General features: G+C 44.5%; 1 protein-coding gene across 1 annotated transcript in view; it reads left to right on the top strand.

Annotated features, from left to right (window-relative positions):
* fbrsl1 (fibrosin-like 1) overlaps positions 1 to 21467 on the top strand; it is a 300050-nt gene that overhangs the window by 264393 nt on the left and 14190 nt on the right. The window contains exons 7-9 of the mRNA XM_085367042.1: positions 1605 to 1653; positions 19293 to 19689; positions 20317 to 20576. Of these exons, the coding sequence (XP_085223168.1) occupies positions 1605 to 1653; positions 19293 to 19689; positions 20317 to 20576 (706 nt within the window). The remainder of the gene's footprint in view (positions 1 to 1604; positions 1654 to 19292; positions 19690 to 20316; positions 20577 to 21467) is intronic.

Here is a 21467-nt window from a genome sequence, read left to right as displayed (position 1 = left end):
TCTACTGTAAGAGGAAACAGGAAATATTGCAGTTCAGCTGAGTGTTCGCCCTCCTTTGAATGTTCCACCCACTGAGACTGAAGAGCTGTTATTGACCTTTTCTTACAACGTCTGCTTGAGGTTATTGAACTACCCAAAATTCGCCAGTTGTCTTCCTATAAGCGCTGCAGTTAATTATTAGCGTAACTGAGACAGTTGCAGTTGTTGCTGTCTAATTGTTGCTGAGGTGTTGAAGAATTTAATAAATGCCTAATGTGTCCTCGATTCAAGCCTAATAGTGCTGACATAACATCACTGGCTTAGAGCAAATCTTGTGTTGTTTAATCATTTTAAATGTGTCTGGCAGATGCAATCGTTCAGAGGCACTTTGTGGCATCTTCCCTTTAGGTTCAATACCTGCATTTTGTTGAGTGTTGAGCTGAGGCATCAAGCGCAGACATGCAAACATTGTTCTGAACAGTAACACAGTGGCAGCCGAGGAGAAATTGGGAGATCTTGGAAAGAAGAGGATGTCCTCAAAACACTTGTGAAGTACTAACAGGGATGCCAAGGACAGCCATCTGTGTTTACAAAATCATTTGCTTTCTCTTTCTGTCTCTGTCTCTCTTGTACTCACTCTGATTCACTGTTCATTCTTTACATATGCTCCCTTTGTGCCGCATAAAATACAAGCATGGCAGTTAAGGACACTCGGGCCCTTTGGGTGGAACATATGTTCAGCTTTTGCAGCTTTTTACAAGTCGGCAGATCCCAGATGAGAGCAGCTAAAGCAAAGGGAAATAGTGGCTTTAAACAAAGCCCCTATATGGGCTGCTGTTACAGGCCGAGGGTTTTCATGGTTAATGCCGTCCTCCAAGCACGCAGACAGTGTTTTTGAACAATGTGGCTTTGCTGCTGTTTTGACTTGCTGTGTGGTCAGCGGCCATGTTTTTTGCAGAAATAGCTGATGTTACTTTTATTAGGTGTTCTAAATTCAAGGGCAAAATAATCCTTCTGTGTTTAATATACTACAGATGGCTTTCTTCTTCATGCGTTTGCCCAAGCACCATTTTAATATAGACAACCAGGTCTCTCCGCTGCTCAGTGTCATTTGCATTAGCCACGTCTGTAAACGATTGGTCATCACTTTGATACTGTCGTCGATATTAAATGAGAGACATATTCTATTCGTGAGATATGTACGTTTCTTGAAAAATAACACAAAATGAAATATCATTTCTGAGGGCTAGAGAGAGGGTGCTGGAGCCTTTGTGTTCGTAACGCTGCATAGCCATCTTCTGACTTCCTCCGTCTCTGCTGTCTTTGACAGCATTTCCTTTAAGGGATTTCAGGTGGCACAACAGTGCCACCTAATGTTTCCTCGTCAGGAAAAAATCAGACTAGGACCACTTGGTACAGAGGGAGTTCTCTGCACTGGCTGATTGAAGACTGTTGATTGACTGTGTAATGCTGTGTGTGGGAGATGAACTTTACTTCTAAGCACTTATGACCACATTTGTGGCTGGATAAGCCTTTTACTGAAAAAACAAAAGTATATATCTGTGTTTGCTTCCCAGCTAATGAGACAAATCCACTAAAGGTCTGCTGTCCTTTTTTTTTAACAGGTGTCTGATGTAGGATCGGAGAAGCTCTTTTCCCCTACCACACCCAAAGGTAAGCCCACTCTGCTTTTTCTCTTTCACCGCAGTCTTTCCTCCTCATTTATTCACATCAGCTACTGGGTCCATTCAGATTTAAATGTCAGCAGACATAAACAAGGTCTGGTGACTACATATGCATACATTTTTGCCAGGGCGCAGAGTGGCGTTTCTTGGACGACCTAGCCAAAGGCTTAGCCTTCCTACATATTGGTTCATTAGAGGGGATTTAGAGCCTCTCTGCCACATGCTCCCACAAATGGGAACTTCCCCTCAGGCAATACAAGCTCTCTGACAGCAGGCCTGGACCATAATGGATGCCAAAGGAAAAAGGCAGAAAGAGCTTTGTCAGCCCCCCAGACAGCACAAATTCAGTGTGCGTGCATCCATATGCACATGTATGGATTACAAGTCCTTTGCTTTTGCACAGGATGAGCATGATTTGATGCAGTTTTTGCATTTGTGTGGCTTCATGCACCTAGTGACATACTGTGTATATTAGGCAGGTGATACAGAAACTATGCAAGCACAGAAGCACCTCTATATTTAACACATGTAATGGTGCAGTGCGTGTGGTAAATACATGTTATTTTAAGTGCTTGCTCCCCAACACACCTGAAATAACAGAAAGATGAACCAATCAGATGCATGAGTGCTTTCAGCCCCATTTAGTAACATGTAACTAAATGATGAGGCTGCAGATACTGTAACATGTGATAGTGTTGGAGAAAAAGTTGCAACTAGCGTACCTAGCAAAGGCTTCGAGGTTGTTGTACAGCACTTAACGTCCACCATATTTACCAAACAGATCTTCACAGGCTCCTGAAGAAATGTTCAGTCTACTTCAGCACAACAAAAAGGAACGAGACATCATATTGCGATGTTGTTACTGTTACAAGTTCATTGTAAAGTCTATCAAGTTGGCAATCCAATAAATTGGCCCAAAAAAAGAAACAAAAAACAGAAAAAACAGTAGTGCAGTGTAGGTTTGGCTAAGATCCAGCCCAGTCAAATCACCCAATCCTGGTCGACAGGTCAGCGCAAAGAGAAACACACAGGGGCAGGCAGTAGAGGAGCAGCATGATCAGCCAACTCTACATCACATCCACCAATGTTGTCCTGCTAACAGTGAGAAGCCAGATCTGCCTTGCAACAGGAAGTTACAGTAGCGCGTCAGTGTCAGTGTTCAGAATTTGGTGCCTGAAATTCTCTGCTGTTGCCAACTTTTTTGCACCGGCACCAGTTTTTTTTTTTTTCTTGGACGAGGGGCACAGTGGAAATGTGTAGGAGCAGTTGTAAATTAGGCACCAACACCGTCCTGGTAGAGAAGAGGTGCTACTGACAGATAGCAGCATGCAGACCGTGTTCCCTCAGGGCAAGAACCAGGAAGGGGTCCCATTAACACAGACTGAGAGGGAGGGAGGTGGAGCTTTAAAACAGTGCAAAATATAAGGTGGGTTTTGGAGGGGGGCATGTCTGCAGACTCAACAATAAGATTTGTGTATTATAATGTGACGGTTAGGGATGCATACATGTATTTGTTGATACTGTTATATTGTTGAAAATGTATTAAAAGATCTTTTGCTGTAAGGACGTAATGTAACAAAAGTGATCTGTTGCTCCGAAGTGTTGCTTTCTTTAGCACAGTAGCTTTGACTGCTGAGTGGAAAAGCATGGCTGACAGCAGGGAGAGAAACCAGGCTTGCAGACTGTGTGATGTAGATGACCTGTGACCAGCACTGGCCTTAAGAAACCAGCATTCACAATGACAATGACTTCCAGACTTGCATGGTTTAGAAAACAACTAGACCACATCAAACAACAACTATTCCCCACCAGGCTGTTGAAATACTGCTGTTGTCAGCTGTCAGGGTGTTGACTTACTTTTATGTTTATGCAGAACATGGCTACATATAAGCAGACTCTACCCTATAGAACTGCGCAGGCATGTGCGTACTTGATATTTTCCATTTTAGCCAGTGTAGAAAGACCTCTGTGGATCTGGCTAATGTTCACACAGAGCTGAGGATTAGGTCCACGGAATTACATCCCGACAATCCAATCAGAGGCTCCTGATTATCACACAGATCAACCAGATTCTGTTTGGGCGATGCAAACGAAGGACACCAGATTAGAATTAGAGGATAGAAAGGGAGAGACGACAGAGAAATTCAGCAGTTTGATGAAGTGATTTGGTGACAGTGAGGAAGAAGTTATCACGCTAAAATTGCAGAGCTGCCAGCCAGCCTCATCGCCCATTCCAGAGTTGTTGTCCAGCTGTAATGGATTCTAGGACAGTGTTTGTTTCAGACCTAGGCTGGTTTTTCCTCTGTGTACGTATAATGTGTGTGCAATACAAAGCAGCCCACAGGCTGTTTTCCTCTGGTTTAGAATGGAGAGTATGTGTCCCATTACCCGTCTCGCTCACGATCCTATAGGACTGATCACCAGGCCTGTCGAGCTGTTGGCTGGAAGACTCTCAGACAGATTTCTGTGTGCACGCAACCCCACTCAGGCACACACACACCGAAACATTATGGCACACATAAATATGTAATGCTGTGATGATGTTTGGCTTCCACAAATTGCTAGATAATGAGTGTTTCTCTTACTTTCACCTCTTCCTCGCTCTTCAGTGTCGTGCTCCTTTCTGAACTTTATTTTGCGATTACGTGTACAAACAGTCGAGGTTAACTCCAAATTGTACACAGGCCCACAGTCTCTCATGTTAATGAAACGGTTCAGGGTTAATAGAGGAGAAGAAAGACCAACATTGTAATCACTGATGGCAGAGCGCTGTAATTATGCACACAGGACAGGGTTTTGTGCAAAACCCAGACACCCTCGCCGTCTTTCCCTCATATTTACTTTTCATCATCTCTGCATTTCTAGCATGTTGACCGCCTGTTATAGATGTAAGCTGACACTACTGGTAATAGCACAAGTGAATAGTATCTGTAATAACAGAGCACACACTGCAATTCTCTTTGGGTGTTGTTACCCAAGAGCTAGCAAGAAGTTGCACTGAATGTCTGCCTGTGTTGCTGGTTATGATGTAGGAAGGTGCAGCAGAGGTCAAGCATTATCTAACACGTATTGGTTTTTGTTTATTTGCTGTCTTAAACCTCCTGCAAATTATTGATTTCCTGGAGGATGGCATGTTTAAGTAAAAGAACTCGTTCTCCACTCAGGGCTGCTCTTATTGAATCGCAGGTCATAGTTTACCGTTGTCGCTTGCTTGAAGGCAAATGAGAATCTAAATGTAGCTGCTGAGCATTCGCAGGGCACCTCCACAGAGCACAGATAAACACCTCACTGGTAGGCCTTCTCGTGACATTTCAGAATGCCGGGCATATGGATGTGCCGGGGAGTTATCACCTAGCTGTCAGCAGCTAGAAATATCTGAGAGGAACACTGAGGAATGTGCACCGACTGTGCTGAATGTAGCATCTGTGGGTTTTAGAGCAGTAAGTATAGTGTATATACCTTCTTTGATTGCTTCCTAGTTTTCACTGATGCCTTATTGTCTTAGCTAGATGCTACCTGCCACAGAGTGATTGTAAACCCACGCTGTGTGCCATCCACCAGAGAAACCTGGGGCATCTTGGGATAGCAGGCGAAAGATTGGTAGAAAACCCATTTCTGAAGTGGATTTGTGCCCTTGTAATCCTGATTAATTTTGACCCGTTGTGCTCATTTTAAACAGAGCATTACAGTAAGCGTGAACACAGCAAGCTCTGGGGCGAAACCAGGAGCTTAGCGGCTTTGGGAGGCTTAGCTGCAGATGGCATTTTAAGCCGGACTTAATAAATTGTTTCCATTAAACTTACCGGCCCACACATACTGGATTAGACCAGTGGAACAAAGGAAGAGGAGAGCGTGTAGGGGAAGAGAAGAAAACACACACACACACACACACAAACTGCCGTGATGCACATCTCGGCTAACATCTCTCTGCGGCAACGTGAGAGGTGAAGATGAGGTTAACGTAATGTTCGGGGAGAAAGACGCTTTTGGACATGCAGCATTAACTCACTTTTGATCTCTTGCTCATCAGGGATGTCGGACCAATTTGGTTAATTGACATAGAAATAAACAAACAAAAAAAGATTCATAAACCATTTAGCTTGGCAGTGGATTTAGGGCTTATCCTCTAACTGTTTATATATAAACACATTACCACTGCTGTAGCTTAAGGATTTAGGATGTACCCCTACCCTTGCCTTCTTTTTTTTTTTTTGCTTTTTTTTTTCCTTTGGCGCATTTTTACTCATACATCCGTCTGTTTTTGAAGGAAATCAATTCCTTGTGGTGGAGCCCTGCCTCTTCCCTTTTCTATCCGCAGCCCGCCCGCTACCTCCTTCCCCCATCGGCTCATGGCTTGCTCCCTAAGCTCTCATTATGTGCTACACAGTCCAGGTCCCTGTGTCGAATCGCTAATCAACCACCCTGTCTGCAGGCCTGCTCTCTCAATAGGTGCTGAGTGGCCTTTGTTCCACCACTGATGTTTGCTGCATGTCAATAAAAGAGCTATGGTCTCTTCTACCTCCGCCTCCTCCTCTTGCCTCGGCCAGACAGAGCAAAAGGCCCTCTCCTACAGTGAAAACTTACATAAAAATGAAACAGTCTCTCACCTGCTGCATTCTGAATGCCGGAGAAGGGAGGAAGGATGGGTGATTGGAAAGGGAGCAGCAAGGTCAGGGGCAGGGGATTGAGGGCGGCTCAGGCATAGTGAAGTAGATGAGAGAGCATGTTTGTGTTCGCCTGAGCAGCTCTCCTCTGGCCAGGTCAGTGTAATGTATCACTAACCTCGGCGGCCAGCCTGACTGTTTGCAGGCTCTCACCCATTAAATAATAAATGGAGGTTGACCCTCTGACCAGCTAATCAGCTTTTCGCCCCCGTTGAATCAGGATATAGTGGAGTTAGATAGAGAGTGTGGCTGACTGGCTAACAGGCAGGCTAGATGACTGCAGGGCAGACGTGACGCTGGGAAGCATAAGGGCTGCAAAGGCTCCATCCAGATCAGCAAGCTCTGGAATTGAAAAGCAGCCATCACCGCTGTGGAATCTAAGCCTGGCGAAGCTCACGTCGAGTACCTAAATTGATTTGTTGACTAATTCCAGACAGGAAATGTTTTCTTTATCCGCAAGACCGATATTCCTGCTGTTGAAATAACAGTTTCTGGTATCGCCCCCATACTTTCATGTTTGAAAACGAGCCGTCCCTTACACCTCTTTCACTTGTTGAGCTTGAAGAGAAGCTTACATGTCTCTGGATTTGTTTTAAATATTAAAAAGCATGAACTCAGAGCAGGATACAGAAAGCAGAGAGATTAGCTGGCACTCTGAGTTCAGGGGAATAAAATCAAAACATGACTTGTTTCCTTATCAGTCTGTGGGCTATTTCTGTAAACAGCCATAGGGCAGCTTATGAGTGATTTGTTTTCAGAGAAAAGGGCGATATTAATGTTCCCTTTATTGATAGTGTTAATGCTGTTTGTGCAGCCATCCTTGTCGGAAAGATGAAAATAAATAGGGGGAGCTCAGCGGAGATAAGACACGTGTTTAATTATTAATTGAGCCATTACTGACAGAGATTGCCTTTTTTGATTTAAAGCAGGAAGGTCTGCTTCAGGGACAGAAAAAGCAATTACAGAATTCCCAGTTTGCACCGCTGCTGCCCATCGTTCAGCGGACACTGCAAGAGGGAAGTGGAAGGAGACAAAACGCTCCAACACACGCATACATCCTGTCACACTGCGCTGTTCCATAAATTATTTTAATTCTTCTTCAATATTTATGGCTTTTTAAATTATGATTACACAGTCATGTACTATTCATGTAGAGTGGCAGACAGTCAAAGGGACCAGTCCACATTACCCACAAGCCCTCTGTGGTCTGGCACCTTAAAAAGCTGACTGGATGGAATTTGGTTTGGTTTCGCATCATTCAGCCAGTGAAATCAGACTGTATCGCCTTTTACGAGCTGCCTGTTTTCAAAGACTGTCTTGATTTTGTATGCGTGGCAATTAGCTGCCTTGTAAAGTCATTTCTGGTATGTCATTAAACCCCCTGTGCACTCTGCGGCCTCTGTTATGTCCATTAGAAAAGCGTCTGCTCTGTGCAAATCGCCCAGCGGGCATGAATATTAACTCTGCCTTCCTTTAGAGCATTTGATAACTGCTGGTTAAGTTTCATTCTTGAAACAGAAACTCTCTCTTGTGTGTGTCAGCCGTGACACGTCAGGATGCTTGACACCTGTCAGTCAGTCCTATCGCTCCCTGTCATCTGTGTCAGTCAACCCATGGGTGGTGATCGGCTATTGTGAGAGAAAATGGAAGTCACGTTGAACGCTGTATGACTAGGCTCCATTGTGTGCCTCTGCGTTCATTGACCGAGTATGGATTCAGCTTTAACTGTGGAGTGGGAGCAATTACAAAATCACTAAAGGCCACGAGGGAATTTTAGGATACGTTGTCTGCGTTTTGGCTTGAACGCGGACAGACGCTGTTTCTCATCTTACATGTTAAGTCAGAGTGAAAATAGTGCAAATTTCAGTGTACTTAACATTACAGCCTCGAAATCCCCCAAATACCTTTGGGGTTCAGTACAAAGAACAGCTTTTCAGTGTTGTCTCTTCAGATCAGATAAACTATTGTACCTCAGCTACACACACATAGCATTGTGTATACTTGCTAAAACAAAAAAATTGCCATTGTTTTGACAAAACTGGTTGATTTATTATATAAATGTTAACATTCAGACCCTGCAGAGAATTTAATTTAAGCAGCAGCAAACTAGCATGCTGAAGCTAACCGCAGTAGTCATACTTTGGTCTGATGCGTCCCCCGATGGCCAACTAGCACGGCTCAGGTCGAGTCTTGTCTCAACAGAGAAAAAACATAATAAATGGATGTAGGCTCAGTGGTTTTTGTGGCTGTTGTTTTTTTTTCCAGAGGAAGAGAAGAATATAAAGAGGATAAGTCCATACAGCAGCAGCAGCTCTCATCACATCTTCTATCTAATCTTAATCCTCCTCCTCCACCAAAACAACAGCCAGCTGCATCGTGGAAGGCGTTTTCATTGTTTACTTATGAGAATACATGACCAGCGTCTTATCACAGCTGTCAGGCCTGAAATGTAAAGCGTGTCGCCTGTGATCACTTGCAGGTTTTCTTGTTTTTAATCCTTCAACTCCAGTCATTCTGCTAGCGAGAGTGGGTCCTCCCCTCCCCACATCCCCACACCCCACCCTTTATTTGTTTGAAGATCCCAGTTCTTCGCTATGTGCATTTTAAGCTCATCTGTGCTGAGAGGTTCAGAGCCAATGTTGTTTGCAGATGAGGCTGTAACACTCACTGACAAAGCCAGATGGTAGGCGATTGTGGCCAAACATGACACTTGGATAATGTACAATCGCTGGCAGGGGGACATTCAGCAGCCTAGATGGATATTACGAACATGCTTGTAATGCATTGGGATCAGTTCACACAGCTTTATAAAGATGGAAAAACCATCAACAGGAACAAAACGGATGTAAAATGCTCCAGATTCCATGAGAGACGAAGGACGTCCAAGTATCAGAAGAATGTGCCAGAGAATTTAGGGGTGAAAGGAGGTGAACCCAGTAAACACGATCCCAAATCCAACAGAAGTATCGTCCTGCTGTATAACGTATTTCCCGAGTATAACCGGATGGGTGGTCCGCCTCCAGTGTTTGTTCGGTATTCATAGCCCCTTACCTTTTCACTGGTAGCATATTAGTACCCATGTTTCTGTCAGTGGCTTATCAGAGCCACTGTGTCTACAAGTAAAACCACAGGCTCGGGCTAGCTTGAGTGAGGGTTGGGTCTGGAGAGGTGAGCCTAGCTATTAGCCTAGAACTCAACACATGGTGAAAGATGTAACCCGATACGCACTCCTGAGAACAGGCTTGTGTTTGCTTGTGCATTTCACCAGGAAAGAGCAGCATTAATCGTCCCAGTGTTTGTTAACAGACAGGGAGTAATTCACTGAGACAGAGCGCCCTGCGTTTTGGACAGTTCAGAGGAGGTTAAAAAAAAGGAACATGAACAGTGTGGTCTCCTCCAATATTCAAGCGGTCATCTGTTTGGCTGTTGTTTTTGGCTACCGGTGAATTCCCTGCACTGGGCCCTGGTGGTGGGGCCCCTAATGACCTCTGACTGACTCTAATACCCCATTCAGCTGAGCATGGGCTCCAGCCTTTCTGGCTGTTGGGTTAGTACTGCTGTGTTGAAGGGTGAGCAGCAGGACTGGGATTTCACTGTTGTTTGCTTTGGGAAAGAGCCAGAGAGATTGTTCCAATGTCACACAACCCACGGAGAGATGTGTACAGAGGACTACCAGCAGTATCGACTGGGGTTAGGCTGATATATGTAGTGTTGCTGACATTTTCCTTTTGTTAAGATCAGATTTTCCCACCTTTGTATAATGCTGTTTCTCTGATTAAATCGTGTATCAGAGCTATTTTAAAAATAATGAATAAAATAATTTTTTCTTTCCTTTTTGGTTCATATTTATGTAAATTTTCAGGGGTAAATATTCACCTTAAACATGGCCAAAGTTTAAAATTGCCTGGTTTCAAGAAGTGGAGCTATCCTAATTTGTTCATATCAGGTACAAAGCCCCGCCCATAAAGATGGCTTCAAAGGTCACCAAAACTCATTGTTCCAGACTTTGTATTAACTGAGGGACTAAACTGTGAGATCACTGTGAACTTTAAACCAAGCAAAGACTAAAACAAACAAACATATGGAGTCAAAAATATTATAAATGTCCCGTTTACACTATATTTTAACAGTTATAAGAGTGACCATGTCAAAATATTGAAATACTTGACAAATTTGTGAATATCTTGGCATTATTAGTACAGAAATGTAATCTTAAAAACAACTGGTAGCGCAACCTATTACAAGCGATCTGCAGAGTCAGCCCAGTGTTATCAGCACTGATATTTACTTTCCAAAGAGCACATCTGTTAAAGCCTAACTGTGACCAATTGCATCAACATCACGCCTGCCTGTGTTTTTGGAAAAGATCAATATATGGTTATCTCTATCACTAATGATACAGTTATTGACTCATCAACTGTGCAGACAAGTGCCTCGGGCTCCTTATCAGCTGTGGCACACTGTATTAGTGTGTCGGGCTGGTGTAGCGCCGGCCTAATCCTGGTAGCAGGTGCCACTACAGCCGAGGTAGAGTGGTCATGTTTTTCAGGGACGATGAGCCATCTGGGTCTTGATACTTTATGGTGCTTAAAACACACTCTCAAGTGTGACACTCCCAGCACTTACCTTTTAGCTGCACACAATAATCTAAGCGCTGGCTGCTAAAGGGAGCGAGGAGGCTTTCAGGAGAATTTACAGGGTTTGATGTGGTGTGGCGCCTCCACTTCGACATGGATTCATGAAACAGTCAGACACACTTGGCGGTTTGATTTTGATTCCTCCAACTCCGTCAGTGTTGCTTTTGTCATATTCTGTCTGAAATATGTCGAGCAGAAAGAAAGCCTGTTTGGTTTGGTTTTTTGCCTTTTTGTGCCAGCAAACCTTGCTCAACACTTTTCTGGGGCCCTGTGTTGTTTTCTTTTCTCTGTTCTTTTTCTTTTTTCCTTCCCCTGGTGTCGTCTGTTTCATCTTGCGAGTGATTTGGCTAATTTCAGAGTCCAATTTCGCTCCCATTTTACCGTGCACCACCCCTCTCCTCACAGACATACTCACATTCACACATTTCCCCAATCTGACACGCTGCCTTCACACTCCAAACAAATCAATTCTTCACTTTCCAAACTTGGAACACCAGAGTGAAATGCTGCCGCTCACAGCAGCCCTGCAAACACGCACACTGTTGTTTCTTGCCCACTAGGGCTAAAGGAGGCTAGATTCTTCGTGTGTGTGTGTGTGTGTGTGTGTGTGTGTGTGTGTGTGTGTGTGTGTGTGTGTGTGTGTGTGTGTGTGTGTGTGTGTGTGTGTTTGTTGGCACCCACTTGCATGCGTGGCATGGGTTTAGGTGCAGACGATGCTGGGTTTAGGTTAGCAGCAGCCTCAAAGGTCAGTATCCAGGCCTTGTCTCCATTCGTTTACTTGACACGATTCTGTACCCTCTGCTCCCTCTTCCCTCCCCTCTGCCTTATTAACTAACCTCTCTTTTCCTCTTTCTCCCCCCGGTCTGGGTCACTTTATCCCTCTTCCTTGGCCTCTAATCAAGAATGATGAATGAGGTGCAAGGAAGGACAGAGAATGTTTGTGAACCTAATACACCCTCCAATTGTCACTCTTGTTGTGGCGGCAGTGGGGAGAAGGAGGGTAGTGCTTTTGAGAAGGCTTTTGTGTGTGTTTGTCTAACTAAGCTGTGAATGAGAGCTATTTCAAACATCTCTACTCCAGTCCTTTAAGTGTGTCATCAAGCCTTGATGTGTAATTTATCGACCCCCCCACCCAAAAAGCAAAAAAAAAGAAAAACGACGCTCGAGACTAGACTTAGGTGGTTTTTTGTTTTGTTTTTTTAAGTATTGGCTTTCAGATATTACAAGCTCTGACTATTATAGGAAGAAAAGGTTTGTAGCTCATCGGAGTACGGCTCTTTTGGCATGTAGTCTTTAACAAGGCAAAATGGCAGCACTAGTGCCGTCCTCAGCAGCTGCTGCGTCTCCATCTGTAAGCCTAAATACCCAGCAGCACTACAGGAGCCGTGCAGCAGTGGGATCCTCCTATAGAAGTGGCACCGACATGACACCAGTGACTCTATAGTGGACAGTGTGTCCCCGCCGGGGGGGCTGCTGCTGAAGCTCACTATCTTTAGACAGATACTCCGCTGGGATCTTAGGACCAGATTTCATTTACGCTGAAGATTATTGTAGTGATACTGACTTATCAACTGGCATAAGAGTGTAGAAGTTGGTTTTAGTTATCAAACAATATTTTTGATAAACTAGCATTTTCAGTCATTATTGCATCAAAATGCCAAACAGCTGCGTGTAGCTAGTTTGAAGTTTATGGCACTAACAGTGTATGACTTCACCAGTGCATTTGGAAAATGTCAATTTTCTGCACTGAAAAAAGTACATGACACATTATTTACTTTGAAATGTTAAACTTGGAGCAGTAGTTATGTTGCAACTGGTTGCATATGACCGTAAATGCAACAGTGTTTTGGTTTTAAATTCCTGTGGCATGCTGTACGAGTACAGCTAGAGCATCGATAGTGTCTTGAATGTTTAGAGAAGCAGTATCAACGTGTAAGCATGAAAAGACAAAGAAAAGTGCTGTCTGATGGATGGTCTTGCTATCTGGCTGTCACTGATGAATGGATATTTGTTTTTAGCCATTCCCACTAATGTGATACCAAGACTTTAGAACATTAGTTGTCTCCACATTTTTGGTTGTCAAAGGGTATTATTAATCTTCTTTTTTTTTTTCAAAAAAGATGCTTTATTTGCATGAAGCAGGTGAGTAGCTCAGGCACTATCTCAAGTTAAAGCACAGCTTGCAATACTCATCCACTTTATCTCAAAAAAATGCACTGGAAACGTGATCTGTCTGCAAGGATGTTTGCCCCACCCCTTTCTCTGCACTAAACTGCAACGGCTGTCACAACAGTGAATGAGGTATGGTGAATGGTTAGGAGCTGTCAGCTTCCAGTTGTTGCTTTGCTTTCAGGGTGAGGAGTGAAAACGGAGATGGAGGAGGAGGTAAAGAAAAACATGCTGGCTCTTTCAGCCTACTGTCATGCCACTTAAGATTTGTTGAAGGATTTTCACCCAACCGTTTCCATCCCATTGAGAAGTAATCAGTACGGCACTGAAAGATAATATTATATCCACTTAGATGCATGTGGGCTTCATGCACGTTCATACATGAAATGAAGCTGGGAAACAGTGGGTCTGTTTACACTGCTGCACACTCACTCCCTCCATTTCTGCTTGGACTTGAAGCTTCCTGGCAAAAAGCTCCTTGTCTTTGTGTCTCCTACATTCCTTCTCGTCCTCTCTTTCATTCCTACCTCCTTCCCCTCCATTCTCTGCGGATTATGAGCCAGCTGGTAGGCTAATAGAGGATGCTTTCCTGCGGGGCACCAAAGTGATACTGTTCAGGCAGTATGGAAGCTTAAGTAAAGCTGACACGCTGCTCAAGAACTACAGCCCACACTGAGCTCCACAGAAGCCTGTAGAGAGATTCTGAAAAGGTCTTTAAGGTATGGGAGACACAGGGAGGCTGCCGCTGTCCTCCCACCGCTGAGCTGTGATGTGGGAAGCAGGAGTTAAGTCCTTTATTAGTAGTGGCAGCCGTTGTCTCCAGTCACCTCGATAATTGCGGCACCACATCCACTGCTATAATCAATTGAGACAGCTGCCGCTGCGGCGTTCAAGTCCATCAGGCAGGCGTGTCATGCTAATTAATGAAATGATAAGGCTAGTGCTTTCAGCGTCGCGCAAATAACTCCTGAAGGCCCCCCTTCTCTTTTCAAGACAAAATCTAGCCTCAAAGTTCAAGTTACCCCTCCCGTTCTCCCCGTGTTGGCTGCCTGTCCACTGCGGCCCAAAGGGGAAAAGGGGTCACAGAGGTTGGGGATGGGTCAGTGACAGTGAAAGGGGTCAGATTTTAGGCTGGCAGGGTGGGCCGTGTCAGAGGAGCCATTAGACTTGAGTTTTTCTGTTGAAAGTTCCAAGATGTCTACCCTTTTATTTCGGAGAGCCCAGTGGCACTGACCTTAGATGACCCAGCAGTGTTCATAAGGAGCTGAGACTGATGGCTTTCCCAAAGCACATGAGCTCTGCTAGACACATCTTGGGGGAGGGAGGATCCTGACAGAAAAGGAAGTGCGAGCGTGGAGACGCCTTGCTTTGCAGCAACACATTATAGCCAGGGGTTAATGACAGTTTAACATTGCTTTTGGAGCTCCGCTGGACCGTGCATGATATAAAAGGGTTTAGACAGTCAACATCTCAACCTCTGTTGTTTCCACACTCACTCTTTTCCCTCCAATTTAAAGATGTACTCGTTTGCCTCGCATCCACAACGATGGCATATGTGCCATAAGGGATGACTGGCATATGTGTCCTGCACCATATGGCTCGAGATTGAATTGGGATGTGATATGCGCAGGAAAAACTGATTCATCTCTCAGTTTGAGCTGCCAGCTCTGTGAAATGAACATTAGGTTGTCGATTTATGCCTGTGCTTTGACTGTAAACGTGTTACAGCTTAACACCCATCCCCATTCTGGTGCCATTCACTCCTTGGTGAGCCGCCGCAAAGAGACAGAGAGAAATAATTGAAACGTGTCAGCTGTCCCCACTCTTTAGCTATCTTGGCCAGCTTTCTCCTCTTACACCCACCCTCCACCCCCCCCCCCCCCCCCCCCATTTACATGTCCCAGAGATTTGCAAAAATGTCGCCTTGGCTCCCCTCGTTACCAGTTTGGAGATGCTCGAGGCAGATTAAATAGTGTGAGGCAAAGCAAGCCGTTGCAAATTTCTCCTATGATTTTATTATTAGCACAATGATTCAACACTGCTCAGCCCTTCTGTTCCTCTCGTACAAAATCATTTTGTTGAAATCACCCCGCCTGTTTCCTATGACTGAATACCTCACGGCAACGAAGTGTTGATTGGCAAGACTGCGGTTTCCTGCCTTCTGCCAGTATCTGTTATAGCCATCTTCCACAGTCACTCACTCATGAGCTAAGCCTTGGCTCTGTGCAGATTGCTTGTCTAGAGAGGTACAAAAACCAAATCATTGTGAGCTCAACCGTCAAGAGCAGCAGAATATCCTGTCAGCCAAAGCCAGCGGGAGACGCATCAAGGCAGTATGCATCCTCACATACTGTCTGCAACCTCCAACGTCTTTCGGCGGATATGCTGCTTTATTTAAATATCTGTCTGTTCATGTCCTTATTTTATCACTGCCCTGACTGTTTATGCTTTGGCAAAGCCATGAAGGGAGTGAACCGCAGTGTTTGCCTAGTAAATGAGAACACCCAGTGGCCCTAAGCCCCCGACATCCCCTTATCATTGGGATACTTTGCATATTCTCGTATCTAATCTGAAAGGGCTTTTTGCATACAGGTTCTGTTTCCCTGGCTGTTGTATATACTGGTATCAGTGTCAGCCGTGAGCAGGTAATTTATGTAACACACTCATTTGCATGCACAGCATTAGCTTGCTGAGGGTTTTAGTTGGAAACCAAATGAGAATTTTCTCTAGAGCCCTTGTTTCATTCATGAGGTTGCAGGGGCCATTTGCAGGTAGCCAGGTGTGTATTTAAAATAAAGTAGTTAAACAAGCTTCAAAGTAAATGATTTCTAAAGATGAGGAAATGTGTGCAAGGCTTTTCTTCTGGGTTTCTAGTGCCAAGACACCTTAAAGGAATCTCTTGCTCACGGGGAGTATGCCATGCACCAGCAAGCCACAGTCCAGCTAAGGGCCAAGCAATTCCAGACTGGTCCAAGCCATTCCAATCTGGGCCATCTGGCTGCGTAAAGGCCACAGAGGACCAGATCAGTGACAGCTCTCCAGATGTTCCATAGGGACACACAGGGTCACAAGTTAAGGGTATCGAAGGCAGGAACAGCTGTGTAGCGACACCATGTTCACCTCAGATTCCCCTCTGGACACATCAGTTATTACCAACAAATCCCAGTGGCTTGTTGTCCGTCTGCTACCTTAGTCCCTGCATCCCTACGCTCCACCCCTTCCACTCCCCAACCCACGGTATAGCACACTGAGGCACGTGCACACAGGGCGAGGCCCAATTCCCTCGAGTAAGCAACTCCACGAGAACAACTATAAAAAGATCAATACTGGGATGAGATGTCATCTGGTGAGCAGACTTGCCAACACCCCCCTAGGGAATGTCCCTGCGCCCCCCCACCCCCCAGTGCACTAACCCAGCTAAGGGGAGAGGGGTGCCACCCCCACCACTGGGCTGCCCTCCAACCTGTCTGACTCACCCAGACCATCTGCTCAGGTTTGCAGGGCAGAGCTTCAGGACAGCACTTTTTTTGCGCACTCGTATGGCATTTGTTTCACATGATCGCCTGTGGCTGGCCTACTGTTTTCCTCAGTATGTAATTTCAGGGAGTATATTACATATCCTGCGGAAAAGAGGAACAACTTTGTGTTTTGTTTTTGCAGCTTAATGAAATGCATGACAGTCAGCTGACAGTTGTGCAGTGTTGCTTTGCATTGATGGGACCAAAAAAACATAACAAACAAAAAGTCTTTTTTTTGTGGTGGACGTTTTTGGACTTCAAAGCTTCTGTGCTAGCATTTTAGCCGCTGCCATTTTGTTCTTATGGCAGAGTGCTAAGTTATCAGCTAAGGCTGGAAAGCATGGTTAGCTAGCTACATTTACAAACTGTATGGCTGCACGTATTTTACTCAGCAAAACTAAAGTACTATCTTGTGTGTGCCACACAAGAAGCCATATTAAACTGAATTTTAAATTCAATTTAAAATTCTGCAAATGGCACCAACAGCTTAAACACAGTGATGCAGTCCAGCCTTTGGCTAACTTAAAATAGCAGGAAAAAAAGCCGCTGCAGCTCCCTCTGGTAGCACACCTGCCAGTCAAAGCAGCCACACCCTGACTTTAAACCTTACCAGTATCCAGAAGTGCAAGTTCTAGAAAAATATCACGCAGCATAGGGTTTTATGAAGGAGTATGACGGTGTCAGAGTTATCATGCATACATATTGTATATTTTTCAAAATGGTAGATAAACCTATTAAAAAAAAGGTCAGTTTGCAAACAATAAAAATCTATTGGATAATGCAACTCTTTTTCTTTCTCCAACAAACCGGTCTGGTTTTCCTCACTTTGTTCTGCCCTTCACTAAAATGAAGTTGCATGTGTTTGCCAACAGTAAAAACTTGTCCATGTTCCATTCATTCGTGTGCACGTGTGGGTGTGTTTTATTGTGCGTGCAATCGTATGTGTGTGTGTGTGTGTGTGTGTGTGTGTGTGTGTGTGTGTGTGTGTGTGCGCGCGCTTGTGAGTGTGAGTGAGCTTTCAGAGGGATTTTAATGAGGGATGTGTTGGTCTGTGCCGATCGCTGCCTCCATTAGAGCCCATTAGAATCATCATTAAGATAACCCGGCGCTCGCTGTGGCCCTGGCTTAGAATGCGAAGCCCCCACCCCCCTACCTTCCCTCTATGGTCGTAGTGAGACTTCCTTCAGTATCACTCGCCTTGCATTATGTCTGGGAAAACTGGTTGCCATGGCAACATCACCCAACAGCGACATTTTGACTGTGGATATTTGCTTCTTCTCCTCCGTTTGTCTGTCTGTCTGTGCCCGCCTCTGTGTTTTTGCCATTGAGTATTCCTCTTTCTCTGTCCCCGTAACACCGAGAGTCTGACAGTTTAATCCAAGTCCCAGACCCCAATAAATCCGGAGGTCTATATAGGCCTGGACCCAGGAATTCATTTGAAAATTATGACACCATAGCCAGCCCCAGTTCTCCTATAAATGTAAGGAGTAAATGGAAGGGGAGCTCAACAAATAAAGAAATAAATAAAAGCCCTGCCTTGCCTTTTTATTGGCCTTTTTATGGGTGTTAGGATCCTTGAAAGATTAAGCAGGCTGTTAATAGGGCCTGGATATTCCATTAGTGGGCTGCATGTTGAGTTCTCACTGGTTTGACAGCAGCTCCCAGCTCTTCTCATTTTGTTACTGTTGAGTGTGCCCATGGATCTTTTTTAATTGAAGCACTGCTCTGTCTTTTGACTGAAACCCTGCTGTATCTGAGCACTCGTAGCTTAGAGCCACCAAGAGGGCACCACCAAGCTGTCTGTCTGCCTGTCTATCTCTGTGCATGTGTGCATAGTTAAAATGAATACCAGCAGTAGCAGCTTTGATTAGCTCAGAAGCTACAGCAGTGATTTTGCTGTTGCAGTTGTCACACAAGCGTATCCTCAAGCTCACAATCTTTGCGGGCCATTTTCCTTTGCATTTAACTCTGGGAGAAGCACAAGATCACCAACTGGCTCGTCTTATTCATTAAGATTCATAACTGCTTTGATGCTGCTTTTTCTCCCACTTTTATTTGCCTGCTACAACAGCATATAATTATAGTCATTAAATTGCGACAGTCTAAGTACGAAAAGTCGTTGTTCTGTGGAATGCTGATTATAAAAGCTTCTTGTCTGTTGAAAAGGCAGCTGATGAATGGTAAAAAATGGGTTCAGAGTGCTTTCCTGTGGTTTCCCCTATCCCCTGAAAGAACAAGAAGGAAAGATAGAAAGATGCCAGAGAGGCCAAGATAAGGGGCCACGATCTCTCCTCACAACACAATTGAAACATAATTATTTCATGCCAGATTGTGTGCTCAGCAAAGCCCTGAATGGGGGCCGACATTTAACTTTAATTAGCTGTGATTTATTCATACTGACTGGATCGCGGAACGAAATTGGATCATCTGATTATAGTCAAGCATGAAAATGACCTGATTAAACACTTAATGGAACCTAGGGAGAGGGAAACAAGAGGAACCTTGGGCAGAAGACACTGGGACAACATTAAAAAGGCAGAGAGGGAGCAGTTTTTTCATGTGTTAGATGTTACTGAGGCAAACGAAGATGAAGTTTAACATGTTTCTCCTTAAATTTTAACTGTTTTTTCCCCATTTCAGGTGTGCCAACGAATGAGAGTCCTGAGTCCAAGACTTGTAGCTCAGCCAAAGTCTCCGGTCTCCAGCGCAGCCAGGAGCAGAGCAACAGTGAGGTGCCTTTTGCACCTCCCGTGTCCAGCCCCACCCCGGCTTCGGCACCTACGGGCTCCCCTGCCCCTGCTGCAGCGGCGGCACCCTCAGAGCCTCCTAGGTTACGGCTTCCCACCCCGCCTCCTCTCAGTGTTAAAAAGGAGCTGCAACTTCCACCGCCCGTCCCTACACCTCCCCTGTTGAGGGCACCGCCCCACCCCCACCCTCCTCACCCACACTCGCACCAGGAGCCTCGTGTTCTGCCCCGACAGCACCACGCACGGCCAGTGCACCACCCGTTGCCGTATAGCAGCCTCCACGAAATCAGGTATTTTTACTGGGGCTAAGAATTATGAGTATAAACCTGCTAAAGAAACCACACGGTTCAGCTGTGTTAGTGCCATATTCACCAACCTCAGCGCTGCACACTACCAGAAAGCAAACAGAAATTCAGTACCCAGTACTGTCTTCACTTTCACCGTCTCACCTTTTGTACCTGTTCACAGTGTTGTCTGGCAGACGCTAACACTTTCCTTGTGTTTCCTACCACTCTAGTAAAGACGATATAACCTGCCAGAACTTCCAAATTAATATGATCTAGTCCAATAGACAATTCTATATTCCACACAGTATTGACTGTTTTCATGTGGATATTGATTTTTCCTCCCTCACAATAACCAGCTGTCAGATTTACTGTTTTCATCGGGCAACACTGCAGTGCACACAGCATGATTTCCCATTTCACCTTTTCAGATTGTGCCCTCACCTCTTTTAATTCAATATAAGAAGCATTATTAGAAAATCACTCTTATTTAGTCAAAGTAAGCTGAACTTACAGCGAGATACCTACAAGAAAAAGCATCACAGTATGTGGATATGTATGTACAGTTTGTATTAACATCGTAAATTATGCTAATAGTGATTGCATTTTTTTTGTACCCCATTAAATCTTTAGCCACAGCAGCAGTCCAGTGGGTCTTCCCAAACAGCATTTACCCCCGTCCCCTCACCACCACCTGAGTGGGCTTCCGTCCTCGGCCCCTGCATTGCCTCTCTCCATAGCCAACCTTTCTACCTCGCACTATTCCTCCCTACGGAGCCCAGCCCATCGCCATTCGGCCATGTTTGCAACCCCAGCCACACTGCCGCCGCCACCGACCTTACCGACCAACAGTTTAGTGGTGCCCGGGCACCCCGCCGGCACCCCCTACCCAGGTAAAGCTGCGCACCTTAAATGCTGCACGGTAGCTTTAGCGGAGACGCAAAGTCCAAAGAAAAACAACTTCAGAGGGAGCAAAATGTTTTACATGAACATTTTTGATTCATTATTTATTCTTGAGATTAACAAAAGAACTGCAAACACTGTTGCGGTTCTACAGGACATTTTATCATTAGATAAGTTACACTTAGCTGTACAACTGTGTTCATGCTGCAATTGCAGTTGTTTAAAAATAGGATTTATAGATGCATAAAATACTAACCTGGCAAATATTGTTTAACCTACTACAGTTAGTCGAGGATTTTTATACCATTAATGGCACAAAAATGTTACATTGTTTGAAACAAGTCAAGTGTTTATGCACCATTTGCTGATCTGGTAAGTGCTCATTCTTTACTTTTTCTTTTTAAATAAAAAGGCTATTGAGTTATTCTACAACGCATTTATTCCTAAGTGAAGACATGTGAGGGATTTAGCCCTTTCTTAGAAGTTTAGTTTGTCCAGATCTCAGTATTTTAAATAGAACCAATATACCAGTGGTGCTGATCTATTAACTATTTGCTGGTATATCGATAAATTTATAACAGCTGATAAATTAAAATTCAAGTAAAGACGAGATGATAGAAATACTGTTAACACCATGTTATGAGTGTTAATACTTCATAGTTTGTTAACCAGAGACAGGTATTCCAAAACTGTATTGGCAACACAGTTTTGGAATACCACAACAACCAGCTGATGTGAGCAGAGTCACAGCAATCCACAAATAATGAGTCTTAGTAAGGACTCATAAATAACCACACATGATGAATGCTAGGGATATCTGTTTATGGTTTGTGTACTGGCTATCGGATTTTAAATCATCCGATATCGGTGCCAGTATCAGT

The sequence above is a fragment of the Diplotaxodon limnothrissa genome, linkage group LG12 (genome assembly GCF_057381915.1).
Source record: "Diplotaxodon limnothrissa isolate DT_005_m linkage group LG12, D_limnothrissa_male_GT1.1, whole genome shotgun sequence".
Lineage (NCBI taxonomy): Eukaryota > Metazoa > Chordata > Actinopteri > Cichliformes > Cichlidae > Diplotaxodon > Diplotaxodon limnothrissa.
This window is presented reverse-complemented; position numbering and strand designations above follow the sequence as displayed.